Genomic DNA, 16,215 nt, shown 5'->3' with positions numbered 1-16,215 from the left:
TGTCAAATGAAATAATAAGATATTCGTTACGATTTTATAAAGAAAGTAGACGAGGAATTTTAATCAGCTTCTATCTACTAAGTAGTTTTAATTCATTTTACTCTCAACATAATGTTTTTTATTGCAGATTAAGAATTATTATGCCTCATGTTTTATATAAAAATAAAAGAACTCTCTTCTCGTTGGAACTTAAAACATATTATGCGCCAATTAAATCATTATTTACGTGTGCATATCGCACCGTGAGTGTAAAATCAAGGCATCTGCAAATTTTTCAATTTCGAGATTAAATGCAAAACAACTGCAAAAGTTGAGAACTTGATAATGTAAAAGTGAAGTAACTGAAAGAACGTGCAATATAATGTAGATATAAACCAAATATTATGGTTTTTTTTAGAAACTTTATTTCTCCTAACAAAACGAAGACTTCAAACTCTAATATATCCAAAATATGTCTTTTGCAGATGCCTTGGTTTTACACTCATGGTGCGATATTTAAATTCTCAGCAAGTATTAAATAATATAATAATTTAAATATAAATAATTATATTAAATATATATTTAAAAAGTATCTATAATTCACGAACGTCCATTTCTTTTCAAACTTCATTCGATTGCATGGCGCCCAGTTGTCCCGGCGTCGAATCGTCCTAGACCCGTCCCAAAGGATTTCTTAAGAAAAAAAAATTGCATTGGAATATTTGGTTGCAGCGTAGAGGACCGCAATTTCAGTTGACCCTCTAAATGGGTATCTGTCAATTGTGACCTTAATCGTGTAGGGTTAAATAGGTGAATGTATATTCACAGCAATATGTGGTTGAAAAGCAGGAAACCATTTTACGAGCATGTTGCCGAAGGCGTGGGTATTCTACAACATTTTTCCATATTTGAATTGGATCTTTCTTAGCATCAAATAATGACTTAAACATATCTACTGAGAGTTCAATGCATTCCATCTGTAGCTCTTTAGGTGCCTTGATGACATCAACTAGGTGAGGCTGAAATGCTAATTTCAGTGCGATTTCATGTGTCTCAAAATCGGTAAACCTTTCATTGTATTCCTACAATGAATGCGTCAATAACAGCTGTTTTCTTCAAATGCCAAACCATGCTGTTGCGATGTCGTCCTTCTGCATAAATAATATTTAATCTGACGGATTTACTAAATAGTTATACATATTTGACTTCCGTAAAAAATGACAGCAGTTGTATCACGGGTAAAGTATGCTCTTTATCCCATGCTTGCGCATTCACTCCTTTGATACTCCACGGGATTTTATTATATTATAAATTTATATGTAAAAATTCACTAAAATAATACAAAAATAATCTAAGATTTTTTTATACTTACCTAATAAATTAAAAATATAATTTATAAATTTATTTTTTAAAATTTGGTTTCAGTCAAAAGGCCGCACTTGAGACCCAAAAATTCCGCATGCGGCCTTAAGGCCGCAAGTTCGTCACCCTTGCTCTATAGACAGTATTTAGCAACCTTCCAGAACGCCGGAATCTGGTTACCTTGAAGAACAGGCATGCCAGGTTGAAGTTCTCTTGTCATCCGTAGCACGTGGCCGAGCCAGGTCCAACGTCGCCTCTTCACTCTCAGCGTGATGAGAGGCTGCTTGGTGTGTTCTCTTATCTCCTCGTTACTCCTAAAGTCACACCACCGCACACCCAGTATCCATCGCAAACATCTGTTTTCGAAGTTCAAGTATACGGTTGCTCTGAGTCTTTGTAAGGTGCCATGATTCGCTACCGTAAAGCAGCACTGTCAGAATGCAAATGTCAAATAGGCGGCATTCGGTTTTGACCGAAAACAATCGTGAGTCCCAGACACTCCGCATCGAATTGAATCCAGACATTCCCATTCGAATAGCGAGGTCTCTCTACAAAATCCCATCTCCCGTGATGTGTACCCCCAGGTATTTGAAGGTGAAATTGTAGTCTTAGTTCAATAAATACAAATACATATGACTAACAATGTTTAAAGTGCACTATTTATGGCGGATCTTCCCAGTCTACCTCAACCCTTCGCTACAGCCGTGTGCCCATTGCATTATTTTGTTTTATGATGTATATGTGGCTGGTAATACGTCTAGTAGTCAAATTTAATTATTGAGTCTGTTCCATTTTCACCTTGATGGCTGCATATTTTTTTAATGTTACACCTAACTAATTGTTATATATAAGTAATTGGTACACCTAATAACTGCTCCACAACAATAATTAATAGTCCATAAAATTAATTAAAATTATGTATTAGTAAAATTGTACATAATATAAGATGTTTGAACAATTTGAATATGTGATTATAAATAAAAAGCCAAAATATTTAAAGATGATCTGTTTAATATGTTGATAAAATAATGACACTTGAATCTAAAATTAATTACATGATTATGATTTAAACTACATTTCAATGTCATTTGGGACCTAAAATAACCTTAGGTATACAATAAAATATAATTTTATAACAACAAAATATATAATTTACTTACTTTTTTAATAATAAGGATGAAATGATATATATAAAAGGTATATAGAAGAAAGAATGCGTAATTTTAGGTATTTACAAAAAGAAAACAATAAAAAACAATAGAGAAGAGGTTTTCCTTCCGAACAAGATAAACAATCTTCTAAGCTTAATAAAAAAAACATAAATCTTTTTTGTCTAATAATACAAACATGGTGGAATGTTAAGAAAATAATCCAAATTAAAAATTAGCTTCATAAGAGAGATAAGGGAAGAAACCATCTTCTTTTGGTTACCTACCGTCATGAGAAATATCTAATTTCAAAAAATATTTGCAACGAGGTGTATGAATATAATAATTTCATTCTGGAAACAATGACAAATTTTAAATGTGACATTCATGAAAGGTTTACATAATTATTATCATCTAATGCAAATTAAGTAAATTGTTACTTGGTTATTTTAATCTGAGATCACTCCCACTAAATTTGGTCTGGCAATTTAAATGCTACATTATATTTGTATTAGTAAAATGTTGTGATAGTTATGGTCGTGAGTTTCCTAAGCAGGATAAGACACTATTATATTTGGTCTCAAATTCCCCATTTGCGATATTGGAGTTTGAATTCAGTTATATAATTTAAGCTAAGCATGGTCGTTACGTTTTTAAAAGAAATTTTGTTGTAATTTAAAGTCCTATTTTCTATGAATAATTTAATAGCTTTTTAATTGAGTTAACGTAAGAGCCGTTTCACACGGGACACCTGTGTGGCGCATATTCTGCATTTATACATAACTGAATGGGTGCGTTCAGACGGGGACACACGAGAGTCGCATTCATTTATATGTAAATGCGGAATCAGGTTTAACAGGTTGGTTAATACCATACAATTGGGAACATTGTTATACATATTATAATACTACACAATATGTAAAAAGATTTCTTGAAAAGGCTCGTGTAAGTTATTATTTTGAAATACATTTAAACTGAAAAGCTAGTGATATTCATTTTCGTTCATAGTAAGAAAATGGTGTGAGTCATTATTCAAAATCAATCAAAATGTATGGTCAATGTGTTTGAAACACTTAAAACAATAGATATTTTCAATAGTGACTTCGTAAAATACATAGAGTTCTATAATAAAATATGAGTATTATATATTTTGAATAGAAAATATATATTTTTACAAAACTATCACAATCAACAATTGGAGGGATTTGTAAAATCTACATTGTATCTTGGTCGTGCTTTACTAAGATTAAGAACAAAATAAGCTTTGTTACAATCAAAACATTTATGTAAATTTTAATACTATATTGTATGTCAATTATTTATTAAAAAAATGAACCTATTAAGAAATATAAAATGCAAAAATTGACAACAGAAAATGGCAAGAATTACTTTTTTTCGAAAGAGGGAGAAAAATATACATACATCAAAGTGATTCTAATTGTTTGCCTATTCCATGAAAAGGAGCTCAGTGAATCATTAGCGCGCTACGCATCTACTATATAGGTTTTACCACAAAAACAGTGCGCCCATTATTCCATTTAATTTTGCATCAGATGTGTGTGCAAACAAATCGAAAGCGCACAGCGAAAAGATCTTTTGCGCCAATATTGATGGGACACATGAAAACTTTCCTAGAATTTTGCAAATAATAGTAATATTTGAAAAAAAAACATAATGCGTACTATTTATTTTTTAGTTCAATTTCAGCATGATGGAGTCGTGTGGCATCAATTTCTCATGTGTTCTCTCAAAAGCTCGTGCACTGCTTAGAGAAAACATTAGTTGAGCTCTTTTTATTATAAACCAATGTAAAAGAAATCGACACTACCACATTTCCTGCACTGTCTAGTGAAACACATCATTAAAATCATTTACCAATAATATTGACAAAATGTGCTTCATAGAAACCATAGACAATATAAGACAAGTATGTAAATTGATTGAATGGTTTTACGTGGATATAGAATTTATGGTATTTTTTTTTAAATTAAAAAAATATATACATATTATATTATTATATTGAATGAATTTAATTCTTAGCGTTAATTTATGAATAAAATATGTAGAGTATCCTAATAAATAGTATTTTTTGTTAATGGAATTCTCACATAGCAGGTACGTAAACGGGTTAATTTTTTTGATTTCTTTAAATATAATTGACAATAATTATTATTCTACACATTTATGTATTGCTTCTTTTCGATGAATAATATTATAGTACATATAGTATAGTATAAGTATAATCAACATTGAAAGCTATCATAAAATGCCTGAATTCAATTAAGTTTTTGAGATCAATAAGTTCATCTTTAACTGTAATAAAAAAAAATACATTTGAGAGGATTCTGTAATCTGATTGCAAATGCAAGAAAAACTATGAGGATCAAAGATTACTTATGATCTATTAATACTTATTTTATTTATAGAATTATTAATATAATATAATCCACTTAGTATATTGAATTAATACAAAATATCATATTGTTTATGTAGCAAAATTTTGTCTATAATATAATATATTTCATAATAAATCTTCACCAATGGTGGTGGACTGACCTACACCACACAAATGGATTTAATATTAAATTTTGTAGTAAGTATCAAAGTGTATATGTATTTGTTGAAAAACATTAATTTATGTAAGAGTATTGCGCCTGTGATGGATCAGTGGTAAAGTGTCCGTTTACAAAGTCGTGATTGAGTTAAAATCCCAGGTCTGGTTGGCAGATTCACATTTTTTTTTTTAATGTGTTGGAGCTAGTAGATTGAGCAAGTGGCTAATACCATTTCTTGTTAAAAAAAATCTGATAAGAAACTCTTCATGGGATGGCCAAAATCCAGATTCGATTGATTGCATAGCCGATGGAGAAATATATGTGTTTACGGAGACATGCGAATTATATATCTTAAAATTATTAATATAGAATAGGTCAGGGCGCCACCAAGGTAACGAAATGTGATATTAAAAAAAAATTAACCCCTTTGTCAGTTTCAGATTATGAATGAACGAAAGAATGAAGCCTTTCTCTTATGATTGACATTTGAGTAGGTATATTAAAAGAAAATAATATTAAATTACTTGTGGAAGCTATGAGCCATCAATATTTATTATCTCACAGTCCTCGTGTAAGTTTGGCTATTGAAGGACAATTGAAGAATCTATGTACATCAGTGGCGTAGGGTGGAGATAGGCTGTTAAGATTCAATATAAATAGTGCACACTAAATTTTGTCAGTCATACTTATTCATTTTCATTGAACTAAGAATAAAATTTGGTTGGTTTTTAAGATTTAATTAAACCCTGCCTAAATTAAACCATAAGAGTTCAGGTATGCTATGGGCGATCCAACAAAAATAGTGCACACCTTTTCGGTCATACTTTTATATTTTGTTTTCTTTGAATTAAGAATACATATTACATATGGCGTCGGTTAGTTTTTAAAAATTCATTAAGCTCTGCCTCACCAAACCATATTAAAAAATATTCTTCTATAAATATTTTTTGACTATTATCTACTACGACTTGGATTAAGCGAGGTTTAGTTGATTTTTAAAAACAAACAAACGCTATCTACACATTGTAGCTTAGTTCAATGAAAACAAATACGTTTGACAAACAAAATATTTATGTCGGATACAGCTTACCTCCACCCTTTGCCACTAATGTACATAATCTATGTTTATATCACCAAAGTCAAAATAATAGAAAATCAAAAGGATATGAAAGGTTCCCAGAACTATCCAAGGAATGTTGTAATTAGTTGCCAATGATTAATCTACATAAATATGTATTTTTAATGACTTATAATTTTGTTATAAATTTCCGCATTATTTTGTAAGTCCTTTGTACATAATTATAATATAAATATAAGATGATATGAAGAATAATACGTTATTTCTTAATAAAAAATATTAAAGTAATGATTATTAAACCATTGGAAAAACGCTTATTTTAAATGTAGACCTTAACGTCATACGTAAAACGTAGGTAATAAAAAGTACAGATAAGTAAACATAATTTTATTGTGGGTGTCCTAATTACAAAGTATTTTTTTTAAATAAATATGTATAACTTATTTGTTCATTTGCAAGAGTAGAAAAACATTGTTATTTCTACAAATATTTTTTTACACAATTCATCATATTTGTGTTTGCATTTTGATGTCGCAAGACATCGAAATCATTAAACAAATGATGCGAATAAATATTATGAAAGTGTAAAGGTAAATTTGTCTAGTAACTTTTCGACACAATATTGATTGCATAGTCAAATTAATAAAATACAATAATTTCACGACAAGCGGTAGAAAATTCATTGGTAGAGAAAGAGTGATTGGAGACACTTGTGTTAATAAGAGTAATGGCATTTTCTTACATTGTATTACAAATAAAACATAGGTTTTTATAATATAAATTTTCTTTGTAATTGAATTCATTACGTGTTCTTTACAATTGTGAACTTAAAGAATATAAACAAATTATTAATAACCAAAGATGAAAATATCATTAGTTGCCTTCGTCTTCATCAGACAATTTTTTTATTTACACGTTACCCTTAAGAATTATTTTTTACTTACCAACTAACAAATGACAAATTTAATAAATTTTCAATCTGCCACTGAAGAAATTTTATCAATCATCAGAAACAGGTGTATACAATAATATACCTTTAATAATATAAAAAAAAAGAATACAATAATAAATTTTTCTAACAAAAGAAAACAGTCATCGCACAAACTGAAAGTCATTGGTATATTATAAAATAAAAAGCTCATAAATTTTTAAATATAAATTATAATACTAATAACATTAATAAATTCACATTTTGTGTTCACTGAAATCGATGACATTTAATGCCGTTTAAATTCAAAATAGTCCATTCGTTCAGAGTCTGTTTTGTTCATGAACTTATTAACGATATTAAAAGAATCTTTTCAATGAACGGCATCTATATCCCTCTGTGCTCTTGATATTTTAACTTTGTCCTTGGGCGTGTTACTTTCGCCAGACTCCAGCGCAAACATCTTCATTTTTTCTTTGAAGGAGAGCTTCTCGGGAATGGGGGTGTTACCGGCCTCTTGCGCTCTCTGCTGCTCTGCCAAACGTCTTTGACGAGGGTCCCTACAGAAAAGAATACAATCCATAAACATAAAATTACATATCAATCAAAGATAGAATTGTTCTACGGGAAAATTTGCAAATCTAGTCTGGTTCGGAAGCCAGTGAAATATTATTTAACAGAATTATACAATGAGATATATAATATTGACATTAAACTGTGAGGAAAACTTAAAAAAATGTCAATTTATGTCAGGTACGTCATCAAAATTATCAAAAATGATAGTGATAGCCCAGAATAGTTGAGTGGTTAACGTGTTAACCTATGTTTCGGGCCCCTGGTTTAGATCCTGGGCCTGGCAAAACAAATCCCATATTGTTTTTTGATGTGTGTTTGGACCCAGAATATGAATCCAATGAGTTGAGCAAGTGGCCAACAACTATTTCTCATAAAAACAAAAATCTAATTTATACAACCTCCGCTATGTGGAAGTCCATATAATATTCTTAGGATCGGACATGGTATAAAAATAAATAAATCAAAAGATCATTCACATCCTGAGAAAGAAATATTAATTGACTGCGTGGCCTAAAAATAAAAATACAAGGGGGCAAAGTTCTGCAGATAAAGTATTTATTTTATCGTCACGTTTTTTTGTATCTATAAGATATCAATCCCACCGCAAGGATGATAAAAAAATATTACATCAAAAATATTACAAGACCTATGATTAGGGATTCCAATCCCGGGATCCCGAACTATTTTCGATACCTATGAATCCCGGGATTGGTAAACATATTTCTTTTATTTTGTGAACTGTCAATTCATGGTGGAACTGCATTGTATTGTTGTTTTTATTTAATAAAATGCAATTTTTTTGTAGTACTTATTCCACCTTCAATCAAAGATTAGGACCGGGACAGGCGGACGAAACCGGTCCTAATCTATTGATTAAAAGTGGAATAAGTACTACAAAAAAATTGCATTTTATTGGTAAACATAATCCGGAAACATTCGGGATTGATTTTTTATATCAATTTTTATGGAAAATAAAATAAAAACAAAAATATAACAGAAAAAATACTTTTAATAACGTATAACTACATTAGAAATAAACTGAGTTTGGGTGAAGTTTGATTTGTTACCCATGTGTTGCCAATTCATTTTATTTTTTCATAAATTAATAAAAATGAGAAAGATTGGAAAAAACAATGCTTCACACTTTGAACAAAGTGATTCCACCATGATCTCATATGTTTTGACAACAGTTTTATATTAACTAGTTTAAATAGTTTAACATAAATTAAAAATTCCACATAATATGTACGATTCTGGTAACATCCGTGATATGAATTATTGAGAAATAGAATAAATAAATCAAGAAACATTAAGTTAGACGTTTCTACCAGAAAATGTTATTCTGGAGACCCATTGGTCACAGGGGGAATCACCCTTAGATTATTAATCACCGGATAATAAATAACCATTTTTTGCTGCCTTACGCAATCGTAACATCAGAAAAAACTAAAACTAACACTTCATGCTTTGGTATTACTTCGGGCTTATTATTCAGAATAATTTTTTAATTACTTAAATCTTTATTTTTTTATATTGTATTCATTGTCAACACAATAAGTTATTTGTTATTTTAATTGAACTTGATTTGATATCTTTTCATAAATAAATAAAACTGTTTTACTCTCACATTATTATTTATATTACAATATTATTTACTCCATTAAACCTATGTATTTCCAAGATTGAACGTGCACAATATTTACAATAAATATCTTAAATAGTATAAATTTAATTATACTAGATTTATTTTTGACCGATTTTATCAATTTTTTTTGGATATATAAAAATTTTATATTAACTATTGAAAAAATGCCAATACCGGGAATCCCGAAATCCCGGGATCAAAAATTTGGCTCGGGATTGGATTCCCTACCTATGATAGTACACCTATGACGTTATGAGACAGGAGTGGCGAAGTTTTTTATGGTTAGGTACTAAAAATATTTGGAACAATGAGTGGCGTGACATAAAGAAAATAATCTTCCCTCTTAGTTCAGTCGAGAGCTTCTTTTCAAAAATGAAAATTGCATCACAACTCAAATGAATTTCCAAATTTGTCAGGATCTTTTAAGCGCCAATGTCTTGGTTTCTCTCATGTTCCAAAAGAATTCCTACACGTTCTGAACGTGGCACATGTGCCATACATTCGGCACTTGTTATAGAATATCAACAAATTGATAATATTATTTACCTATTTCTTAAGTCAATATAGTCATTTTATTATGCAGTATCGAGCGATGATATCTAATCATTAGGTACATTCGGTATTGGCTAATACGTAGTAAATAACTATATATTGATAATATATGATAAAAAATACAGTATCACGATTATTTTTTTATCTTTATAAGTCTTGTTTACATAAAAGTGTGCAAACAGCAGTAAAGACCACTCAAAGAAATTTAATCCAGGTCTATTATAAATTTCATATGATATTGTTTTAAGAATAAGGTAAAAATTATTGACATGTATACAATAACTACTATGGTAGATAATTTTTATATTTAAATAATAGCAGGCGAGATGCTTTTTTTGTATTTTTAGATTGGCTATTGATTGTATTGTTACCTGTACACTTCTTGGGCACCAATCACACCAGGAGTGTGAGTGACGTTAGTCCCGGTTGGAGTGGTCGGGCTCTGCAGCATCATCTCAGCCTCCGTGATAAATCTCTGCAAAACGATAATGAAAATTAATATAAGCTTATTCAAGTCACTATTTTCAGGGCTGTGAAGTCGGAGTCACGATTTGTCAAAAATTAACTGAATCCAATCCAATTGAAAAGGTTTTTTTTTTTTTTAATTAATTGGTAATGTGTATGTAGTATTTGACAACCTTACTTTTAATCAATAAAAAGTCATTGTCAGACAATTGTCTGAGTTAAAGCTTAAGCTGTAGGTCGCATATTTCCTTGCTATCTTTGTGAATGCAAGAATTGCCATGAAAAACAGATTATTCAATTTTAACATTATTTTCATTGATTTCTTCAATATAGTAGCTTCATAAAACATTAACTGATATAGTGTCATTTGTAAACTTTCTAGAACACTGGTAATTTACCACAATCATAAAAAAAAATACTTATAGCACACACAAGCAAAAATTTTTTTAAGTGGCAATATGCAGATGACAAAAAATATCCTAACTACACAGTAAACATGCAGATGTAAAATTATAGTAAAAATAGCATTTTCATATAAACATAAAAATGGTATGTAACAAAAAAATAAATGTTACGTAGTATCTGATTTATTTTATAAGAACAAATTGATATTTTGTTTGATAGTTAGATTTACTGAGATATTGTCCTTCATTTCAACGGTTTTGAGCAGGGGTGACGACCCTTTCCCTGTCGGAAGGCAGCATTCATTTATCTTAAATCAAATAAGGCCGCATTTGAGAAACATGTATAAAAATAAAAGTCATCTCTCAATTTACGTGGTAGATAGGTTCCAAATGATTTTGAAAAAAAAATGCGTTTTTTTTGCTTTTTCTCGACCGCGTAAAAGTAAATCAAGGGATAAGTGTACATTATTTTGTACATAAATGATAACAATGAAAATCATTTTTTTCCGGGTTTACCCTTTAAAATGTATACTTACATACATTACAATATATTTACATATGTTTACACGGATATAGTAAATATTTAAAATGAATGTAAACTATTTATTAATTTGACAGCTTTTAATGACTGGGTTCTGTCTTTTCTTGGAAAGCATTGGAATATTTTGCTGCAGCAATATTTTGGTCCGCAGTTTCAGCTGTCAATTGTGACCTTAAATGCTCTTTATCCCGATGCTTGCGCATTCACTCCTTTGATACTCGACGGGATTTTATTATCTTATACATTTATATGTAAAAACGCACTAAAATGATATAAAAATAATCTAACAATTTTTATACCTAATAAATAAAAAGTTCTATAAAAAAAAAGGATTTTTTTGTAAAATTTGGATTCAGTCAAAGGGCCGCAGGTTCGACACCCCTGGTTTTGAGTATAGCTGATATAAGTTGAATATTTATACAGCAAATAATGTGGCAGGAGTCTTCTGCTTAGATGATTAGATAAGAGTTTCAATAGAGGAATCAATAATACCTTATATTAAAAAAATAATTATCAAAACTTACATCGGGATCTTCTCTGATAGGTTCCATCTCGAGTTCTCGGCTATCAATGGCATTAGCGGCGATAGACATATTATTCTGTTGGTCGTTATCGTGGAAACTGACTCGCTTATCTTTCATACTGAGCGCCTGATTGGTGGGCTGATTAGAATTCTGATTGACGAGCGACATCTGACTAGAGGTGGAAACGTTGGATCGCAGCGCCTGCGCTTGAGACATTACGGCAAAAGAGGAGCCTCTCTCCGGCGGTGGGGGGGCCGCCACGAACCCAGAGTTCTGCTGATTATAAATCTGATTGTCATAAGACTGCCTTGCGTCGGCATTATCGAGACGACTGTAACTTAAGTTGGCATTAATGTTCATGTTCGATAAATTTTGCGACAACGTATTCGGAGACAGAACAGCATTATTGGACAGATTCGGATCGTATTTAGACAGGTTTTGATTGCTTAAAGTATTATTTATATTGTACGAGAGGTGCTGTTCATATTTTCCACTGATGGGATTCATCTGTTCAGGGTATTTCGGTTGGCTGTTGTCATATTTTGATGACACATTCGTATCATATTTGTTGTTAACATTGTGGTCATATTTGGAGTTGTTGACATCATATTTCTGATCGATTTTGGGATTGTTGTCGAACTTGAGACTCTGCGGTGTAAGGTTCGCGGAGAAGCTGGCGTTCTTGTGCGTCTTGCTGGGCGATTGCGGAGAATTTGAATTGAGGTTATCCAGCCGCAGGTTCGATTTGAGAATCGATTTAGGCTGAACAGGCGGAGGCGGCGGCAGTTGATTCGGATTTCTATTTTCGTTCTGCTGCTGCTGGGAAGGATCTTGCGTCTGAAACATTCGATTAACATAATCCACAACCGCACTTTCCGATTAACCGATTTCGTACAACTCAAATATTTTTATTTAGGTCTCATTTGACAACAAAATACGGAAAGCACAGTTCCAATGGTGAAATAATTTAATATTCGATTGCTCAATTTGTTCAAAAACATAAATTTTTAATAAAATCTATAGTAACTCGTTTTAAAAATAAAAATTAAGAAATGAATAATTAATGAAAATGAATAAGCATGGCATTTTAAAACGTTCATTCCAATTTCACTTGTAAGCCTCGTAAATTCAATCAAATGACAATTGATAATTAATTAAGTAATTAGAATTGTCGAAGTAAAATTATATGAAAATTTAATAACCTTTTGCAATCCACAATCAGCAATACATGATTTACGAGTCTTATAAGCTAATTAATACACTAAGCATTGATTACAGATATAATATCCTATACTTCTAGTGATATCAGTGCATTTAAAATATACAAAACCAGAACGACTACAACATTTAGGCGAATGTAATTTAAAAAAAATAAGCAACATTAAATTGACATGACTTTAAATTACCTGTTCGGAACCGTTAGTGTTGCTAGTAGCGACACAAATGGGTTGTATGCTGCTCACAATGTTGCTAGCAACGGGCACAAGATTCAAATCCTGAGCGGGATTGATCCCTTGAGCGGCCTGGCCATTGTTATTATTGTTAGCGTTGCCGTTGTTAGTAGCAACTCGCAAGAGGCCACCGTGAGGGGGCACCACGGGTGGCCTTTCCGTTTCCTAAAAAACACAGGTAACTTCAAGTCCAGCTTCTACTAACGGGCCATACTCAAATACTTCTACAAAACGGTGGTAATGGATGAAATGAACGGGTCTCAATGAAACTTTACTACAAATGAAAGCCAGTCTCAGCATTCTAGCTTGCAATACGGTGTAAAGGTTTTATAGATATTACATATGGATTTATATACTGGCGTATTAAATATCTGATCTTTAATAATAGGTGGAATTAATTGATAAGCACTACATTATGAAGAATTATCTCCATATTTAAAGACTGTTTTTTTTAAGCCTGATAGAACTTAAAATTGTACAAAATAACACAATTATTTGTTTTAATAGAAAGATCTGATTAACATTTTTTGATAATGGTTTCAGGCATATGGCCACCACGGCAGTGTTCTTGACGAAACACATTCTGGAACTATTTGGGCAATTCTTTCGAGCACTGCTGGCTGTATATCACGAATAACATTAACAATGTTGGCTTCCAAGCCGTCAATTGTTGCTGGTTTATCAGCATAAACCAGTGACTTCGCGTAGCCCTACAGGAAATAATTCAGAAGTGTCAAATTGCACGACCTTGGAAACCAATTGACAGGTCCATTACTATCAGCTAATCGTCAAATTTTGATTTCAATAAGTCAATGGTTGTGGTCGCCGTATGGCACGTAGTGCCATCCTGTTGAAACCACATCTCGTTTGGATCAATGCCATCCGAATTTTTAAAAAAATCATTGATCATGGACTGGTAACGATCCCTGGCCTCATTTTTAGGATGTAATGGAGTCTGTAGGGTCTCTTCTGGATTGGTCTCGCTCCATATGTGGCAATTTTGCTTATTAACAAACTCGTTAAACCAAAAATGAGCCTTAACTATGTTGCGCGTGTCGATGACTAATTTTCAAAGTAAATTTCGATAATTTGTTAGCGTTCATTGTTTAAGCGTGACTCTATCCGTGATGGATTTGCCAGACTAAACTGATCATACAGTATCACAGGTCGGTTTGACAGTTGACCCTTTTGTAAGTTCTATATAGCTGAGCAAAAAAAAACACCCGTTACATACTTTCCAATATCAATGTGTCAAGTAGTCAGTACTATGTTCTGAATGCTCAAAAGTAGATAATATAATTTCATCTGTACAGCTCTTAAACAATCTGTTTAGTAACGAGTCTGGTGTATTCAAAATTCTAATAATGTGTCAAATTCGAATGATGTTATTTATGTTGTTATGCGTGGTCATAAAAAGTCAATCAAACAGTTATTCTAGATTATATTGCTAGATAAAAAAACAACAAAAATGCATCAATATCAGGACGAAATAAAAAGTGAAACGTAACTGCTACATAAATCATTAGTGAGTGATTGCGTTGCTGAATGATTTGCAACTGAAAACAAGATTGGATAGCTAATTTTATTGCGTGTGAAGGCAGAAATAAGTTACCTTGTCATCATCTTCAGTTTGGGCCTGCTGGGCTCTCCGCTGGAAGTCCCTCTCGAGGGTGAGCGCTCTCAGTTGCTGCTCCTGCTGAGGAGTTCGTCGGTCTTCTCCGATTCCTTGCAGAGCACTTATCTGTTTGTCCCGCCACACTCGAGCCGCCAGCCTTCGTGCCTCCAATTCCTGAAACACATCACAAATTATCATAAACAGGCAGCTTTCTTTAACCAATTATCAGGCGTATAGTGGAGGTTATAATATTAGAAGGTTCTTAACAAGGGATGGTGGTCGGTTAGCTATTCACTTAATCCAGTGGTATTCAAAGTGTGCATCACGGTGCTGTGGGGTACTGGGAGAAATTACCAGGGGTGCCGGAGGATGTTACCACAAACTTAATTCAGTGAGTTGATGCATAATCACAATGATAGATTCGTATGCTTCAGTAGTTCTTTTCTTCGGGTTATAATAAAATGTAAACTGCTCTTCCCTGTGGAGGATTTAGAGGATAGTCCTATATTTTAACCAGTGTCCTTTTGATTTTTCCAATGTGTGTATTCTTATTCGAAATCCGTAATAGCTAAAAAATATAGAATGTCACAGAGCAAAAACATCAAACATCTGATTCGGATTATACAATGAACACACTCGGGTGTTGTGAAACTAAGAGCTGTGAGACACCATAAGAAAACCACTGGCTTAACTCGGGTCTTTGCTCTGGTTCAAATACACATTACAAAAACCACATGTTTAATTACCTAATATTTAGTGTTGAAATAAGATATTGATAAGAAAAATAGTTTCCAATGAAATAAGCATTACCTTTTCTCTCTCTTCTCTCTCCCAAGGATTGGGCGGAAGTGACTGTCCTGAAGTTTGCTGGGCTTGACCCCCTCTCTGTGTTCCATAATAGCCTGCAGGTGAAGGCTCTGCTGAACCCGGCAGATAATTGCCATCTAAATAAATTTAAAAAAAAAAATACAAAAATTTAATACTTTATTAAGAACAAATGATATCCAGGTTTTTGGAATTCTTAATAAAGAGACGATAAATTTAATAATGTGTCAACTTCAAAGACGTTGAAGAAAAACTGTCTTTTATGAAGCTTATCAAAGTAAAACTGATTATTGAGCTGTTAAGATTAATGACTGAATTACCTGTTGGTTATTTTGCATTACAGGTATACATGTAACAAGGTTAACATACATGATCTTAGATTGATTTCCAAAGGCCACACTGGGATAGAAACACCTTACATTAGTGTCACAGGCCTGAAAGCAAAGATGTTGAAAAAAAACCTTCTTCTATAGAGATGGAGCAGCTTAAATGGATGAAATTGAGATAAAAAGAGAACCACTGGTCCACTGTCATTAAATTAGCTACAAGTTTCGCATTTCAGAGAAC

General features: G+C 32.0%; 1 protein-coding gene across 4 annotated transcripts in view; it reads right to left on the bottom strand.

The window, feature by feature from the left end:
• Nucleotides 1-7,276: 7,276 nt before the first annotated feature.
• cno (adherens junction formation factor afadin) overlaps nucleotides 7,277-16,215 on the bottom strand; it is a 362,819-nt gene continuing 353,880 nt past the window's right edge. For 3 of the 4 annotated variants that reach the window (XM_085952800.1, XM_085952801.1, XM_085952803.1), the window contains 6 exons: nucleotides 15,634-15,767; nucleotides 14,821-14,997; nucleotides 13,164-13,373; nucleotides 11,758-12,594; nucleotides 10,195-10,298; nucleotides 7,277-7,610 (listed from right to left, as the gene is read on the bottom strand). In XM_085952800.1, coding sequence (XP_085808926.1) covers nucleotides 7,424-7,610; nucleotides 10,195-10,298; nucleotides 11,758-12,594; nucleotides 13,164-13,373; nucleotides 14,821-14,997; nucleotides 15,634-15,767 — 1,649 coding nt within the window. In that variant the 3' untranslated portion in view covers nucleotides 7,277-7,423. The remainder of the gene's footprint in view (nucleotides 7,611-10,194; nucleotides 10,299-11,757; nucleotides 12,595-13,163; nucleotides 13,374-14,820; nucleotides 14,998-15,633; nucleotides 15,768-16,215) is intronic. The other variant, XM_085952802.1, reaches the window with a different exon arrangement.

This window comes from Rhyacophila brunnea, unplaced genomic scaffold (genome assembly GCF_057557595.1).
Source record: "Rhyacophila brunnea isolate RB1 unplaced genomic scaffold, BYU_Rbru_1.0 scaffold_3, whole genome shotgun sequence".
Taxonomy (NCBI): Eukaryota; Metazoa; Arthropoda; class Insecta; order Trichoptera; family Rhyacophilidae; genus Rhyacophila; species Rhyacophila brunnea.
Note: the sequence above shows the minus strand (reverse complement) of the source record. Positions and strands in the feature narration are given on the sequence as shown.